The 15,769-nt window shown below is 43.1% G+C and overlaps 1 protein-coding gene and 1 long non-coding RNA gene across 8 annotated transcripts in view; one reads left to right on the top strand and one right to left on the bottom strand.

The window, feature by feature from the left end:
• Positions 1-14,210, bottom strand: part of LOC128852228 (uncharacterized) — a 26,734-nt gene extending 12,524 nt beyond the window's left edge. For both annotated transcript variants that reach the window (XR_008449944.1, XR_008449943.1), the window contains exons 1-2: positions 14,095-14,210; positions 3,921-4,100 (exon numbers count right to left, since the gene is read on the bottom strand). This is a non-coding gene — a long non-coding RNA (uncharacterized LOC128852228). The remainder of the gene's footprint in view (positions 1-3,920; positions 4,101-14,094) is intronic.
• The window catches only part of NUDT14 (nudix hydrolase 14), a 65,953-nt gene continuing 62,361 nt past the window's right edge, over positions 12,178-15,769 (top strand). For 2 of the 6 annotated variants that reach the window (XR_008449942.1, XM_054066878.1), the window contains exon 1: positions 12,178-15,769. Coding sequence is in view for 4 of the 6 variants with exons in the window: in XM_054066878.1 (XP_053922853.1) it covers positions 14,853-15,769 (917 nt within the window). In the remaining 2 variants the exon portion in view is untranslated. The other 4 variants (XM_054066879.1, XM_054066877.1, XM_009564390.2 and 1 more) reach the window with 4 other exon arrangements.

Here is a 15,769-nt window from a genome sequence, read left to right as displayed (position 1 = left end):
ACAGACCTTTTTAACCATGTCTGTTTTTCCCTGGGTACAACCTTGTTTACCAAGTCTGGCACTGGTGGAACCAGTACAGTAAAACTCATCATGTAAAGACACCGAGGAAAATCCATGCTGAGTCTTTAAAACAAATAAAAGTGCCACAAAACAGAGCTGAGGACATGGCTTAGCCTAAGACTTGGGTTTTCTTTGGTCTGGTTTCTTTTTGAGGATACCTATATCTATCTACTGACTACAGCTTCTTTTTAATGTTTCCAAAATCTAAGCATATGACGCACAATTTTATTTTTTCATGCCCCGTTTGCACACAGGTGAATGCCCATAAGCAACTGTCTCTGGGTAATGGTAAACACGATGCAGAAAGTCTGGGATTCTTCCATTAAAGCTGACTGAATTGAGCCATTACAGCTAATAATTCCTGTTAATACATTAGCAGATTGCTAGTTTAATGTACGCTGGCAGATGATAAATGTAGATGGCATTGGTGATGGCAGTGATAAAAATATAACAGTTCAAACGCAGTGTCTTCTGCTGCAAATTGTTTCTTCCTCTATGACCTTCCCCAGTATTTTAAGTAAAAAGAAAAGCTTCAATTTTAGTAGCAAACGTTTAAGCAAAGCTCAAATAACATTTATCCCATGACCATTTTTATCAGTATTATTTTCCTCCTCTGACAGGTTACACAGAGCACTAACTTGTGCAGAAAATGCACAAGATTGCTTTCATTTCAGAGTTGCCTCAGTGGTTTACTAAAAGACAAAGTTCATCTTTTTTGTTTTTAAAGCTTTTTATAAAACCTATTTTGGCTGAACTTGGAAAATGTGACTATACAATGGAAAAGGGCAGGCCCTCCTTTTTTTTCTTGCCTGAACACAATGGCAGGATAAGGGAGGCACCGCTCGTTACAAGGAATACACTTTAATCAAGTTGCCCAGCACCAAGTATTCCTCTTCCACCACTCTAAATGCCAATGTTTGTTTTCTGTCTGGGAGGAGAAACACACAACACATTTCATTTTAATAAAAATCTTGCAGAATTAAGCAGATGACCTAATTTGGAGGATCTGCTTAGTTACTTGGTTTGCAAGTGACTTTAGGAAGTAAAGATGACTGGAACGTCTCCCATTGTAGCATTGCTGGAAGAGATTTAACACTTTCCTGCTCAGTTTGCTAGCTGAGAAGCATGAGATCAGTTGTGATGGTGTTTGATTCGACTCTCACTGCTTCTACAACATTGCCATTACTACCACATACAGCTTGGCTTGAGTGGGAACTGCAAAATGTGCTGCTATGATTAAAACTGGAGTTGGAAAGGTGGAAATCTGGTTTTATTAAACACATGTGGGTGTCTGTTAAAATTACTTCTGCAACTAAAATCAAGACTTCACCTTCAGTCTCACAACAGTCCCATTCTCTGGTATAGTAGCATCCAGTGTTGCCAGTTTTAAGGCTATTATCACAAGTCTTCAGATGTGTTTCGTTATTCTACAGCACTGAGTATCTAAGAATATGAAGACAAGAAAGCACAATCCTAAGAAAGACTCGTCAAGCCTCCAAGTTTGTATAGAAAAACATAAAGGACTCAGTGCAGAGAAACTGAAATACTTATTTATTTTGAATCCTCACTATATCATGGCCAATCTCCAGGACTTTGGGGCTCGAGTGCTACACTTTCTACATTGTTGGCCGACAGCAGATACTAACAACACTTGAGGGCTTCAAGCATCTTGTCTTGTCTGGATGCAAAACCTGGTAAAAGCATAGACTTCTGTTATTATCTGCAGCCAGGCAGAAATAACAGCCTGACGACTCCTGTTCTGTTCGAGGATTCATCTCCTTTAAAGGCAGACCTCCCACCCTTTTTACCCAGTAGCACTTAACTCCCCCAAATCAAGGGAGGAAAGAGTAAGAGGAAGGATAAATAGGCAGAAACATGAAACCTAAGTCCTCTTCCCCCTACAACGCCTCGCACAGCAAGGGAGAAGCCCTATTGTCACTGAGCTGCAGGTGAAAAAGACACCAGTGCTGCAGGTTGTCCTCCTGAGACTCTCTACTGGGAACACAGGTGGACACCAGGAAAGAGGAGACAGGAGCTAATGGTGGACTGGAACAAACATGCTTTCTGCCACGCACTTCTCCCCACAGAAATCCCTACTCACGTTGTGTCCTGTAACAGCTGAAACTTAGTGAAATCTGTCAACTTGCCCACAAACTTCAAAACAATATGGTATTGGTTATCAGCTACGAGGACATGGTTTCCCCTGGAACTTGTGCTTCAGTGATGAATGGTCCCCATTGTTGGAAACATGTTATTTCTTCTTGAAACTTGCCTCACTGTAGCTTCCTACCAGTAATTCTTGGTATTGCAACGCAATACAGCATCTCCCTGTGTAGGTGCAATGGGCAAAATGCAGGTACGCAAAGATACTGCAATTTTTTTGTGAGTTAAAGCTGGGACCTGAACTGAAACTGGAGAATACAGCAGGTACTACTGACACTGTGGAGCTGTTCTTGAGGCCCAGGCTATCTGAGCAATATAGCTAATGCGAAAAATAGACGGTCTGTTATAAAGATTTTGCAGTAATACCTGGTGAAACATATACTGGACACTGTATACTTCGATAAGGGCACTGGCTGGTGACAAGCATGGGATGCAGACTTTGTCCCAGAATCATCCATGAATGGATTACACCTCATTTACATAAAATCTTTGTTTATTCTACTAGCCTACTAATTACTGCTATTAAAGCAAGTGGTACCGTGTATGGTCCTGCATGTGCATTTGCAGCAGCAACAACAACCTAGAGCTGCCAGGCACCTACGTGTTACAGGGTGCTGAATACAAACATCTAAACCCATTTGATGGACATTTCTTTGATTATCCTATTGTTTTACCATTACAGAGGTGAAATCTAGAAGAATGTAAGGATTCATTTTTTTCTACCCAAACCAGCAACATTATATCAGCAGAAGGTTCGTCCCATAGGCTGGATTGAAGCTGGACATGGAGTATTCCTCGTAGCATGAACAACAGTTTATTCTGGAGAGGTTCTGTAGAAATCCTGCTAAATCTCACCCACAGAGATAGTGATCAAAACAGTTGAACTCAAAAAACTCATCATTCTTTAGTCATGATCTTTTTCTTTTTTTTTTTTTTTCTAGTTGTGAGAAAATGCTTTTCTTTTACCCAAAGCTTTTAAAACAGTTTTTGTTTAGAGGTTTGTTGTCCCTGTGTGGGAAGTGCAGAAAGCAAGCAGAGAAACACAAATTTATTTTCTATAGATTGGAATTTTTTTTTCCAATCAGGTCCATTACTGAATCAGCTATCCATGTGCACTGCCAAAGGAAGTAATGGGAGTTGTCTATACAAAACGGAGGGAGCACAAATCAACAGGAGAGAAAATTGGGTTTCTCTTGAGCCACTGGCAAAACCAAATCTATCAACAATGTAAAACAAGACAGGGCTCCCTGCAGACTTGCAGATCCCCTGTACTGTATTGATGATATCGAAGTTGCATGACTGCTTTGCAGCTCTTTTTCCTTTAATCCTTCAGACTGCTTCTCAGCATATCTTTCTGCTTGCAGACACTACTGCATTGATATCCATGCAGTGCATGTTTTAAAAGTTTTCTTCACAACCTTAAGGATTAACTGCCCTTTTTTTTTTTCACAGAAGTTTAGATGGTTAAGCAGGCTGAAGCAAAAAAAAAAACACAGCAAAGAACACCAAATCTCTTGCAAACTCTCCCCTGATCGTTGGGCATTCAAAGACCTTCCAGCAGCTGTTAATGTAAGGTTATGGATGTTTAGCAGGACTTCCTGTAGCTAATGAACGTAGCTCTTTCAGTGAGGAGACAAAGTGCAATGCTATCCCAGGAAAATAAAAACGATGTAATATACAGTCAGGAATGCACTTACTACATAGCCAGGAATGGTGAATCGAACCCATGCTTCTGTAACAAAGATCTCATCTGTAGTCCCCACGTACTTCAGGCACTGGCACAGCTTCAGAACGAGCACGGTGATCCTGCTCCCAAAAGGAACTGTTTGGGAAGGATGTTCCAGGAGCTATTTGATACAGTGCAATCCTGAATACCACTTAGAGAGTAAAAAAAAAGAAAAAAAAGAAAGAAAAATAGTAATCCTAAATATTTTTATTCCTTAGAATGCCAACAGCACCATCTAATAGATAGTGAAAATAAAACCTCTCTAAGCACTGTTATAAACACGGTGTTTCTGGATTTGAAGTAGGCAGAGTGGATGGACAGAAGGTTTGGTGTGAGTGTGGCATATGAGAGAAAAAAGGTTTGGTTTGTTTTCTGCTGATTTCTTCTTAAGAGAAATTATACATGCAGCTCCATTTAAAATCCTGCCACTCATTTCTCTATGCCTTGGTGCACACAGAATGTATCCCGGGATATGTGAAGCAAAATGTAAAGCTGTGAGGCGAGCCAGTGCTGTTGGAAACACAGACAATGGAAGTAACACAAGCAACTTGTAAGAAAGGCTTTTGGCATTTTTTTGCCAAATACCCAACCTGTGGCAACGGTGTAAGCAAGGGAGTGAAAGCACACTCAATGTTTTGCTTCGTCAATACTATAAAATAAGCATAAGTTAAAATGGGTGTTGCCCAATCCAATTGTCAAACATCGCTGCTGCAACACAAAGACAAATGTTTATTGGCTTAACTTTGAAACTGCAGTAAATGCTCTTCTATTCAATTAGATAAACAAATATAGTACTGAGTATATAATAGGGTCCTTTCAAGTAAATTATACTTCCTAACTCATGTGTAAAAGAAAAATTACTTTCAATGTTTATATTCTGGTAAAATAAGAAACCATCAAGGCTCTCCTTCTGTTATATTTCAAATATTAAAAAAAAAAAAAAGAAGGTTTAAATGATGTCCATTTATGACAACACAAGCAAAGGAAAGAAATAATGCCAAGCTGGCATTCCAGCTTTTCTTGTCACTATTACAAGAGAGAGGGAGAAAAAAATTCTGCATTCTGTTCTCATTTACAGTAGCACAAATCCTCAGGAACTACACTGACTTCAGCTGGTTATTTTGGATTTATGGCAGACTGAAAGTGATTAGAATTTGGTCACACATGAATGAAGAACAGAACATCCACATTCACTCTGAATATATTTTCCGTTCTTACGTACGTAAACCAGCAATGCTGTCCTTAGCAATGACAGATTATGTACTATCGTTTTACCTGATCGCCTGGAGATATTTATAAAGGTACCAAGGGGGATGCCTCGGTGAAAGCAGCACTTGGTTATCTTCTCCAGCAAATGCATCCATATCTAAGTCCTGAAAGACCTGCATTCTCCACGGGATCAGGGCGTTAGGCAAAAGGCTAAAATGCATACATACAGCATTATGCACCCAGTGACGAGAACCACCTGTTTGTGAGTCTGCTCCATTGTTTCTGCCAAGGATTGGCACTGAGTCATGACAATCTCTCATGCAGATGTATTAGCATACATGGATTGTATATCTTTAAAATACCAAGTAAAAAAATGTAGTAGTTATTGTAGAGCACTACGGTCAACACGGGATAGAATTCCTGATGGTGATGAAGGAGAGCATTTTCTTGGTTATATGGTTATGGGGTTAATGTGTTATATGGGCATTTTTCTGGTTATATACAGCCTGCTTGGTTATAAGAATCTCAGATCTAGTCGCAGCAAAAAAAGCAACTAGCTCTCTAGCTACTCAAAAAGCAATTATACCCCTTGCACACCTAATGCCCCATGTCTTGTCAGTCTTGTTCAGCTGAGGTGCAACATCCTTGTACCCAAGCAGGTACAAAGACACAGTGCCTTTCTTTTGGTCTTTTGACCTATCAACGTTAGATACATCAGTCTCTTCCATTCTGCAGGCTTTCTAATGAACTGGCTGCAGGCAAGGAATAGGCATTAAGAGAAGATGCATTGCAAAAATAAAGTGAAAATAGGCTGCTTCAGGAGATCAGCAGAGATTACAATTGGATATCTCTAGGCTCGGTTTTACTGTGAGCATACTAATGGCCAAACCCCCAATTGAAGTGCTCTGGAAGCCTCTGCAGCCTCTAAGAACAGAGTACAAAATAATAACTCCAGCAATATGGTTCACAAATACAAAAGGGTGGGGAGGGTTGATTTTTGCGCTGCATATTTTTTTTTAAAATAGAAGAATTGAAAATTTCTAAATATGCAGAATATTTCCAGGAAAAAAAAAAAAAGGGCAAGGTTCCAAGTCAAGTACTCAAAAGTCAGAAAATGTAAATGTCAACAGAATCCAGTGTAAGATGACCGGGACGTTATTTTTCAGAACCTTGATTCTTATGCAGACCCAGTCTCTTGGAGACCCAGTTGCTGAAGGACCCTAACTCTAACTTTCCAGTGAATTCTCAACAACAGATAAGCTCAACTAATTGCCGGTTACTTGCAAAATCACCTCAACTCAGTCAGTCTGATCCCTCGGTATTGCTTCCTGACTTCAACTTTCCTATACTGAAATTCTGTCGCCCCTTATCTGCAGCCCACATCCCGCACTGCTGTAGCAATCCTAGGCTGTGTTCTCCATGCTGTCCTTCAATCACATACACTCCTTGATGAAAAATCACACCCCCTTGAACTAAGTTATGGAGAACTTACCCTGTCCTTCCCCAGAGCTGTCCTCCAACTCCCTTCTAACCACAAGAATTTCACAAAAGCATTTAGAGTGGTTTGTTCTGTGTTTTGATACCAATGAGAACAATAAACTTCTGCATTACTAAGTACTGCTGCAATACAAATAAATATGAAAATACATTATGTCTAATGAAGAAGAGGCAGAAAAATGGCCCATTGTGTCTCCTCACCTTTCTATCTCATAAATCACATATATATGTCTTTATATTTAAATATGTCAAAATAGAAGCCAGCTACCTGCTTCCTACGTCTGGTTGAAAAAAACCCAAACCTCTGACTATGTTTTTTCTTTGGAATGTCTCAATTTACTGATCAGAAACATTCCATACAGACAAGTATTCAATTGAATTCCTTCGGAAAACAGGCAACCATCCATTGGAGCTATGCCAGTCCTGGTTTCTGAGCAGCCCAGCTGGCAGTCTCCTGAGGACCAGGCCTTCCAGCTCCCACAGCTACAACAACTCTTGCTAGGCAAACTGCCTGAAGATGAAGGACCCTTGGTCTTATAATGCCTGCAGTCCAGGACAAGCTACCAGGCATAGCTCAGTATCACGGGGATTGGAGAGCTCAGAGATACCAGGGTCATGGCTAGAGCCATGGCCAACATTCAACTATCCAAAAACTTCAGCTCCAGTCCTTTTTACAGGCAGTTTCAAACTATCTGAACATCAAGGTTCCCTGAGAAATCGAAATACTTTTCTCCTTCCAGCTCTACTGCATACATATGGCGGAAACAAAAGCAGATTCTTCTTACTCCTTTACTCTCCTTCAGCTGTTCCTTATTACTATATGTTAGTCTTGTTCTTTTGCATGAATTAGTTTTCAGCTCTTTCAGGAAAGATACCCTTTCTCTGCCCGTATTTGAACAGTTTCTACCACAATGAGATCCAGACTGCAGCTGTATGTGGTAGGGTAATACAACCAACAAGGTGTTATCATTTTCTGTTTTTCCCTCCTTACTAAAGGAGCTTACTGAAAAATCGAAGTCCTCCCTCTAATCGTCTTCACTCTGTTAGCTGTAGGCAACATTTGGTGGATAGTAATTAAAATAATTTAAAAGTATCTTAATTTTGCATGCATATTGTTACTTATTTTTTCACAGACTATGATTTGTTCTTCCCCCAGCTGAAAAGCTAGAAATCAGCATTTACTTCCCATGTTCTCACCTCTCTCTCTCTACTTTATACCATATTGCAACTTGTCATACTATATTATGAATATCTAATGAACTGCCTAATTGACATATTAGTTACATATTTATGTTGAAGAGCTTTTTTCCTCCACTATTTTTAGAGAGATCGATTTTACAAGTCATGCTATCCATATCTATATCTACATTGAATATGTTTCAATTATTTTTCCTTACCATATTTAGTTCAAGTATTTTAATAACGATAAATACTGATAAAAGAGCTTCATATCAGCCCTTCATTTCACCAGGCAGATGGATAAATTTCAGCTCTTATGGGAAGTCACACTACTCTAAAAGACACAGGTGAGTTTTCCTGTACAGTCACCGAGGAGTGTTTGACTTCAAAAAGTAAAGACTAAGACAGTCCTTTCTCACTGAGAGAGACACACTTCAATTTTATGAAAACAAGGAGGAGCTAATGAAAACATCTAAGGGCAACAAACTGAGACATTCCTCTAACTTGGAGTGATGCGTATCCGCAATACCACACACAATTCCTGTCTTGCTTATGCTGTGAGTCCTTATGAACCAAATTCTGCAAAGCCATACAGGAATAATTACTCTGAGTTCTCCATACTGAGGCTATTCCTATGATCAAAGCAGCTCTGAACCAACTAATGGGGAATAAAATTGTAGGAACGTAATGTTATGGATTGCAGTGTGGATCTCTAATTTTATATTCCATAATAGAAATGTAAATTATTTAAATAAAAAAAAAGTCATTTCTCAGAAAAGTTACTACTGAAATAAAAATTTCTCTAGGGCTCTATTTACAATGCCAGAAGAATTGCATAAGCATGATTCCTGACTTTCATGAATGTAACCAGGGCTGATTATGCCCCAGAACTGAATAATAATTAAAAGCCAGATATTGGCAGCTTCAGGCTTGCTTTCCCACAGGAGCCTAAGGGGTAAACTTTAGAAGGCAAACTTCACAACAGCCACTTCATTACGGAAAGAACCTGCGTCTGATCCCCAGAGAGGCACACAAAATGAACGTTTCTGTGGCAATGCATGGATGGACCACATGAAGAGGACAAGTTTTCATGCTGCCAGCTGTCAGAATTCCCAACATAAGATTACAAAATATACTGGATTCTGGCCATTTTCGTTCATCTTTTTCACTAAGCCTTTTACAGCAAAGGTGTCCATCCTTCCTGATACGCTTATGTGACTTCAACAACAACTGCATGTGGCCTGGGAAGATGATGAGGAGAAGAAAGTTCTAAGAGTAGTTCCTAGACAGAAGACAATGGCTCCGCAGGCATCCCAGCTGCCTGCTGCTGGATGGGGCTGACCTGGGCACGCAGCTGGATCCTGGGTCAGCCACCACCCGTTGCTTCAGCAGCCTTTGCCGGCTTTCTTCTGCCCCGAGCTGGGGATCCAGGTGATCTGTCACCCCAACATCAAGCCCTTTCTACTATATATAAGGCATTGCCTTGGCACAGGACCTGTGTTTAGCAGCTCAAAACCCATACATTTGCCATAGCTTATATTTCCTGGCTTTTCTTTTTCTGCAACCATGAGGGTTAGAAATGAAAGCTGAGAACTCAAAGCTAGCATGCCTCTAGTTGCTCACACTTGCGTACTTGCAGTATCTAAGTACTCATAAATACCAAAAGAAATGTAAGAAAGTAATCAGAGACTCTCAGAATGGTCAGAGTTGGAAGGCACCTCTGGAAGTCGCACAGTTCACCCCCCCCGCCCAGCTAAAGCAGGTTCACCTACAGCAGGATGCACAGGAACATGTCCATGTGGGTTTTGAATATCTCCAGAGAAGCAGATTCCACAACCTCCACGGGCAGCTTGTTCCAGTGCCCCATCACCCTCACAGTAAAGAAGTTTCTCTTCATGTTCAGGTGGAACTTCCTATGCTCCAGTTTGTGCCTGTTGCCCCTTGTCCTGTAGCTGGGCACGGCTGAGAAGAGTCCATCCTTTAGATATTTTTAAGCATTGACAAGATCCCCTCTCAGTCTCCTCTTCTCCAGGGTGAACAGACTGAGATCATTCAGCCTCTCCTCAAGAAAGATGCTCCAGTCCCCTCATCATCTTTGTGGCCTTCCGCTGGAATCTTTCTAGTAGCTCCTGGTCTTTCTTGTGCTGGAAAGCCCAGAACTGGACAAAGGACTCCAGGTGTGGTCTCACTAGGGCGGAGAAGAGAGGGAGGATGACCTCCCTCAACCTGCTGGTCATAGTCTTCTCGATACATCCCCAGACAACATTGGCCTTTTTGGCCACGAGGGCACGTTGCTGGCACAATGATACTACGCAATATATTGATGAGCCGTCTGGAGACATAAGAGGCTCAGGGCTTGATGACTTTTGTTCAAGAACAATGGCACATCAAAGAGCAAAGCAAGCCTGTCAGAATTTAAAAGCACTTGCAGAGACTCACGTACATAAAAATCACTACAGAAAATGCATTACCTAACGAGGCATGAACGAACCCGGCAGCTCAGGCACCTTGCTAAGCTCCAGCAGGAAGAGGAAAATACGCCAAGGGACATTCCTGGGTGCCAATTCAGGGTAAACAGTGGGGCTGAGGACTGTCTGGACTATTCGCACACCCACATCTGGCACAGAAGTGAGAGGGCAAGCGTGGCTCCTGAAGCCACCACCAGGAGCAGAAGGGCAGCAGCACCAGGCCTGCGTGGGAAACATTCCTCTTGTGTCCCAAACCAAACAGTGATAAAATAAACTGCTAATGAGGATGCAACTTGACCCTCTCTGAGGTACATGCCCATGGACTGTGTGTCTGCCTGCCTTTACAGTGAAGGGAAGGACCGTGCTGGCAGAAACTTCAAGCTGAAGGGGATTCTTTTTAAAACAACAAAAAAAATGGTTTGGATATTTTACTGGTAGTAAAAGTTACTCACAAACTAACAAGTGAGCAAACAATGCTTCGAAGGAAAAAGAAGTTTGTTAAATTAAGGAACTGTAGCCTGTAAAACAAGCCTTTTAATGCTAATGTGAACACTTCATTTTCTATAAGAAATCCCAGTGACTCTTTAGTTCCAGACAGGACACTTCTCTTTTGCCCTCTTCACCTGTTGAACCTACCCTGCTTTCTTTCCAAGAAAGAAACAAGCTTTTACTCATGCTTGTCCCATCCTTTTCTTTATTAGGGTCTTTATCATGCTGTTATACAAACCATTCTCAGACCTCTTATATCCTGTGGAGACAAAACATTGAGACTTCAGTATTTTACAGCAGAAGACCAGCAGCTACGGGAAAATAAAGAATCCTTGAGGACACTTCTCATAACAACATTCACAGAAGCCACTTTAAGGAAGATAAAGGAATGTACTTAATGTAATGAAAGGCAACCTGTCATTCTGACACCTTCTTGGTTTGGAGGGAGTCAAATTAACAGTAACACTTAGCAAGGAAGATAAGCCGGCACAAGGCAGTTGGCTTTTGGACACCTATCCCTGGCAGCTATTTCAATTAGCAGCATAATGGTAAATATGGATAGTGCTCTGCAAAGGAACTCTGACTGCCAAGAGTAATCCAGGATTTAAGAAGCTTGGGAGCTGATGATGCAGGGACAGTATCATAGAAATGTAAATTGTACGGAGTAGTGCTAATCAAAACCAGAAGATTTTGCAAGCAGTTAGCATGGGCCTAAAGTGCAGTATTGGAACCATCTCACTGAAGTTAACAGACATGAACACAGTCCTCAAACACTCTAGCATTAAGAATGTCTATTTTCAAGAGTTTCTGGAAGAACACCATCACTAGCACTTCTGCTTTAAAAAAGCAGCAGAGACACAGGGAAGTCAAGAGATCTTCAAGCTGATTATTACCCAAGGCTCTAAATCCATACGGGCAGTACTCTGAGAAAACGCACTTGGTCTCCTAACGTCCTTGGGAATTAAGTTACTCCAGCAGAAGTGGTGAGTACATAGTGAACACATCTGTCCTGGTGGGTCTACATGTGTGAACACAGCCCTCCTGATCCCTGAGCTGAGCTGCTGAGTAAAGGATTATGTCCTCTTGCACTCTGCTGTGAACCCAATGCATTTTGAGCCAGGTAAGAACCACTGTGTCAGTTAGCATAGGCGAGCTACAAGAGTAGTGCAAGGGAACAGGAAGGCAGAAGTCCATCTCACCCATCCAAAATTAGGTTATACCACTTTGTTATTGTTCTTTGGAGTAAGTGGGAGCTGAGGAGCATTTCCCTCCCAGGACTGTTTTAGCAAAGGCAAAGGCATTTACTGCATGTGATATCTAGGCCTTAATAAAGAATTCTAATGAAATTTAGGTCTGGCTGCTCAGCAGCAGACGCAGTATGCAGGACAAATTTTTTCTTTTTACTTTCTTACTCAGATTTCACCTTTAGGATGGTAGCGCTAGGGCAGCTCCTCAACCTGTTAGTTCAGCTAGCATATTCACAAAGAACATTTTCCAACAAAGAAGACTACTTCAATTGCAACTCTTAACACTAAAGCACCCTGAAATGTGTTTTCCTGTGACGCTGCATTCTACTGTTCCACATACATTATCAAGATGAGGTCTGCGACACATCAGAACTCCAAATGCTTCCCACCTAAGACCAAGAATGGAATAAGCAATCCATCACATGCTATGACATGTTCCCCAAAACACACACACACTCATAACCTTAAAGTGGTGTTAGAATGTTTATTGAAGAGGGCAATCTAACTGGCTGAGCCGACCTGGGTAGCCGGTAACTTTTAACATAAACAAACAGAGATACTGTAAACTTGCTGTGTATGGAAACTGTGTTTATACTTAAATTGGACTTGGGAGAATGAAATAATTTAATAGAAAAAATATAGCTTAAGTTCCCAGGAGCGCTGAATGACCTCAAGACCATTCTGAACAAAGCAGAAATATTAAGGCATACCCAAAGACACAAAAATAGTTACACAAATACTTCCAAAGTCAGCTAATAAACACATTTAGTTGCGTGTTTGTTACGATAGCTTTACAAACACCACTTTTCAAATAAACCACTTTTCAGTCTCACAAAACATTTTTTTATTTTTTCACTTGCATTAGCAGAACTAATAGTAAATGTTCTGAAACACGAGCACTGCGTCATTTACTTCGTAGCAAGTTTCATAATTGCTGGATCTGTCCTTTTTAGCCATACTGCTAAGACTCTTACTAGCACATGATAATAAATTTTCTTAGTGATGCAGTGGAAGTCTAGAAGAGAAAAAAGAAACTGATGACAGAAACTTCAGATTATTCTCAGTGCAGTCAATATATATTGGCAAAATAATTGGATTTATATAGCAACTGAAATAGCTGTACACTGAAACATCTGCATGGAAACTGAACACAAATCAGAGAGATAATGACCATGACAAATTGTGAGCCCTGTTGCTCATGAATCTAAAAAATCTTTACTAGGAATACTAAAACACCAGAGCTAATCTAACCTAATGTTGCATGATGATGATCAAACTCCCATGAAATTCAGGAAATCACATCTAACAGTGATTTATTTAAAAAAATGCAGTAAAAGGGGAGAGGGTAATTATTTTGTAACTTCCTGGCTGAAAACAGCCAGATGAGTGGAATGAGGCTGCATTTACTCTTCTGCCATGGGCTAGATGCATGGTCACAACTGGAACCTGGCCCTGAAAGTTTGAGAAGCACCAAATAACGTGTTGCAGGTTACCAGTGAATTTCATTGAATCAAGAATGGTTTGGGTTGGAACGGACCTTGAAGATCATTCAGTTCAAACTCCCCTGCCATGGGCAGGGACATCTCCCACTGGATCAGGTTGCTCAAAGCTTCATCCAACCTGGCCTTGAACACCTCCAGAGATGGGGCAGACACGACTTCTCTGGCCAACCTGTAACAGTGCCTTACCACCCTCACAGTCAAAAATTTCTTCATAAGATCTAATCTAAATCTCCCCTCTTTCAGCTTAAAACCGTTGCCCCTCATCCTGCACCTGCACTCTCTGATAAAAAGCCCCTCCATAGCTTTCATGTAGGCCCCCTGCACTTTCCATACAACTCCCATTTTGACATGAACACAACACACAGGCACACATAAGACATTTTTCTTTCAACAGCAAGGTCCTCATTCTGCCATACCTGATGTACAGTCAGGATTGGCACAACCTGTGGTAGAACTCATGATATAGGTTACATCAAGCCCTCCAAGGAGAAGCCTGGTTTCTGTTTAGTGCAAGAGTACCCCATCAATTTTGCTGTAACAAGGCAAGAACTTACCATTGGAGAACACTGACCGACCTTTGGAGAAAAAGATCACAAAGAAGTATTGAGGCAATGAGGTCACCATTTGCTGCTGTCACGTCCCTGCTTTGGGAGTGAACAACAGTATTTCATAGAGTCATAGAATGGTTTGGGTTGGAAGTGACCGTGAAAGACCTCTGGTCCAACCCCCTACAGTGAGCAGAGATATCTTCAACTGAATCAGGTTGCTCAGAGCCCCATCCAACCTGACCTTGAATGTTTCCAGGAACGGGGCACCTACCACCTCTCTGGGCAACCTGTGCCAGTGTTTCACCACCCTCAGCGTTAAAATATTTCTTCCTAATATCTAACCTAAATCTCCCCTCTTTTAGTTTAAAACCATTACCCCTTGTCCTATTACTACAGGTCCTGCTAAAAAGCTTTTCCCCATCTTTCTTATAAGCCCCCTTTAAATACTTAAAAGCCACAATAAGGTCTCCTTGATGTCTTCTCCAAGCTGAACAAGCTCAACTTTCTCATCCTCTCTCCATATGGGAGGTGTTCCAGCCCACTGATCATTTTTGTGACCCTCCTCTGGACTCTCTCTGACACGTTCATGTCTTTCCTGTGCTGAAGGCTCCAGAGCTGGACCACATGGGCTCTCATAAGAGCAGAGTCGAGAGGCTGAATCACCTCCCTTGACCTGCTGGCCACCCTTCTTTCAATGCAGCCCAGGATACTGTTGGCCTTCCGGGCTGCAAGCGCACACAGCCAGCTCACGTCCACCTTCTCATATGGTGAGAAGGTCCTCCGTCTTCACAGTCCTCCGTGTCCTTCTCCACAAATTTTCTCTTGGCTCCTCTCAGAGGGAAGAGGACAGGAGACCCCATCCTGCCATAGCTCCGCAGGCCGGCCTGCAAGGGAGGGAGCTGCCAGTTGCGCTGAGCTGGGAGCCACCACGGGCAGCAGGTCCTGCCCGCTTGGGTAGGCCTGGCTCAGCCCTGCCCGGCTCCAGCCTGGCTCGGCCCAGCCCGCTTGGCTGTGCTCTGCTCTGCCTGGCACGGCTCAGCCCTGCCCACTTGGCACTGCTCTGTCCGCACGGTTCGGCCCTGCCAGGTTCTGCCCACCCAGACCTACCAGCTCAGCTGGATCCATCCCAGCTCAGCTCTGCCCGGCTCAGCTGGGCCCAGCCGGGTCCTGCCCGCTCTGCCCTGGCTCAGCCCTGTCTGCTCAGCTGGGTCCTTCCCAGCTCAGCTCCGCCCGGCCCTGCCCAGCTTGGCTCAGTCCTACGAGGCTCTGCCCAGACGGCTCCTTCCCAACTCAGCTCAGCCCTGCCCAGCTGGGTCCTTTCTGGCTCAGCCCTGCCAGGCCCCGCTTGGCCCTGCCCGGCTCGGCTCTGCCCAGCTCGGCTCTGCCCAGCTCAGCCCAGGCTCTGCCAAGCCGTCCCTGCCCGCTCTCCCCTGGCTCGCCTCGGCCCTGCCCGCTCTGCCGTGCCCACTCGGCCCTTCCCCGCTCAGCCCTGCCCAGCCGGGTCCTTCCCGGCCCAGCCCCGTCCCTGCCCGGCCGCGGCTGCGCGGGCCTCTCCCCTTCCTCCTCCTCCTCCTCCTGCTGGCGGCCGCTGCCCGGCAGGATGGAGGCCATCGAGTTGCTGGCGCTCCAGCCCTGCGCCTCCTCCCTCTACCTGCGCCCGTTCCGCCTCTGCTACCGGCAG

Source organism: Cuculus canorus, chromosome 5, assembly GCF_017976375.1.
Source record: "Cuculus canorus isolate bCucCan1 chromosome 5, bCucCan1.pri, whole genome shotgun sequence".
Lineage (NCBI taxonomy): Eukaryota > Metazoa > Chordata > Aves > Cuculiformes > Cuculidae > Cuculus > Cuculus canorus.
Note: the sequence above shows the minus strand (reverse complement) of the source record. Positions and strands in the feature narration are given on the sequence as shown.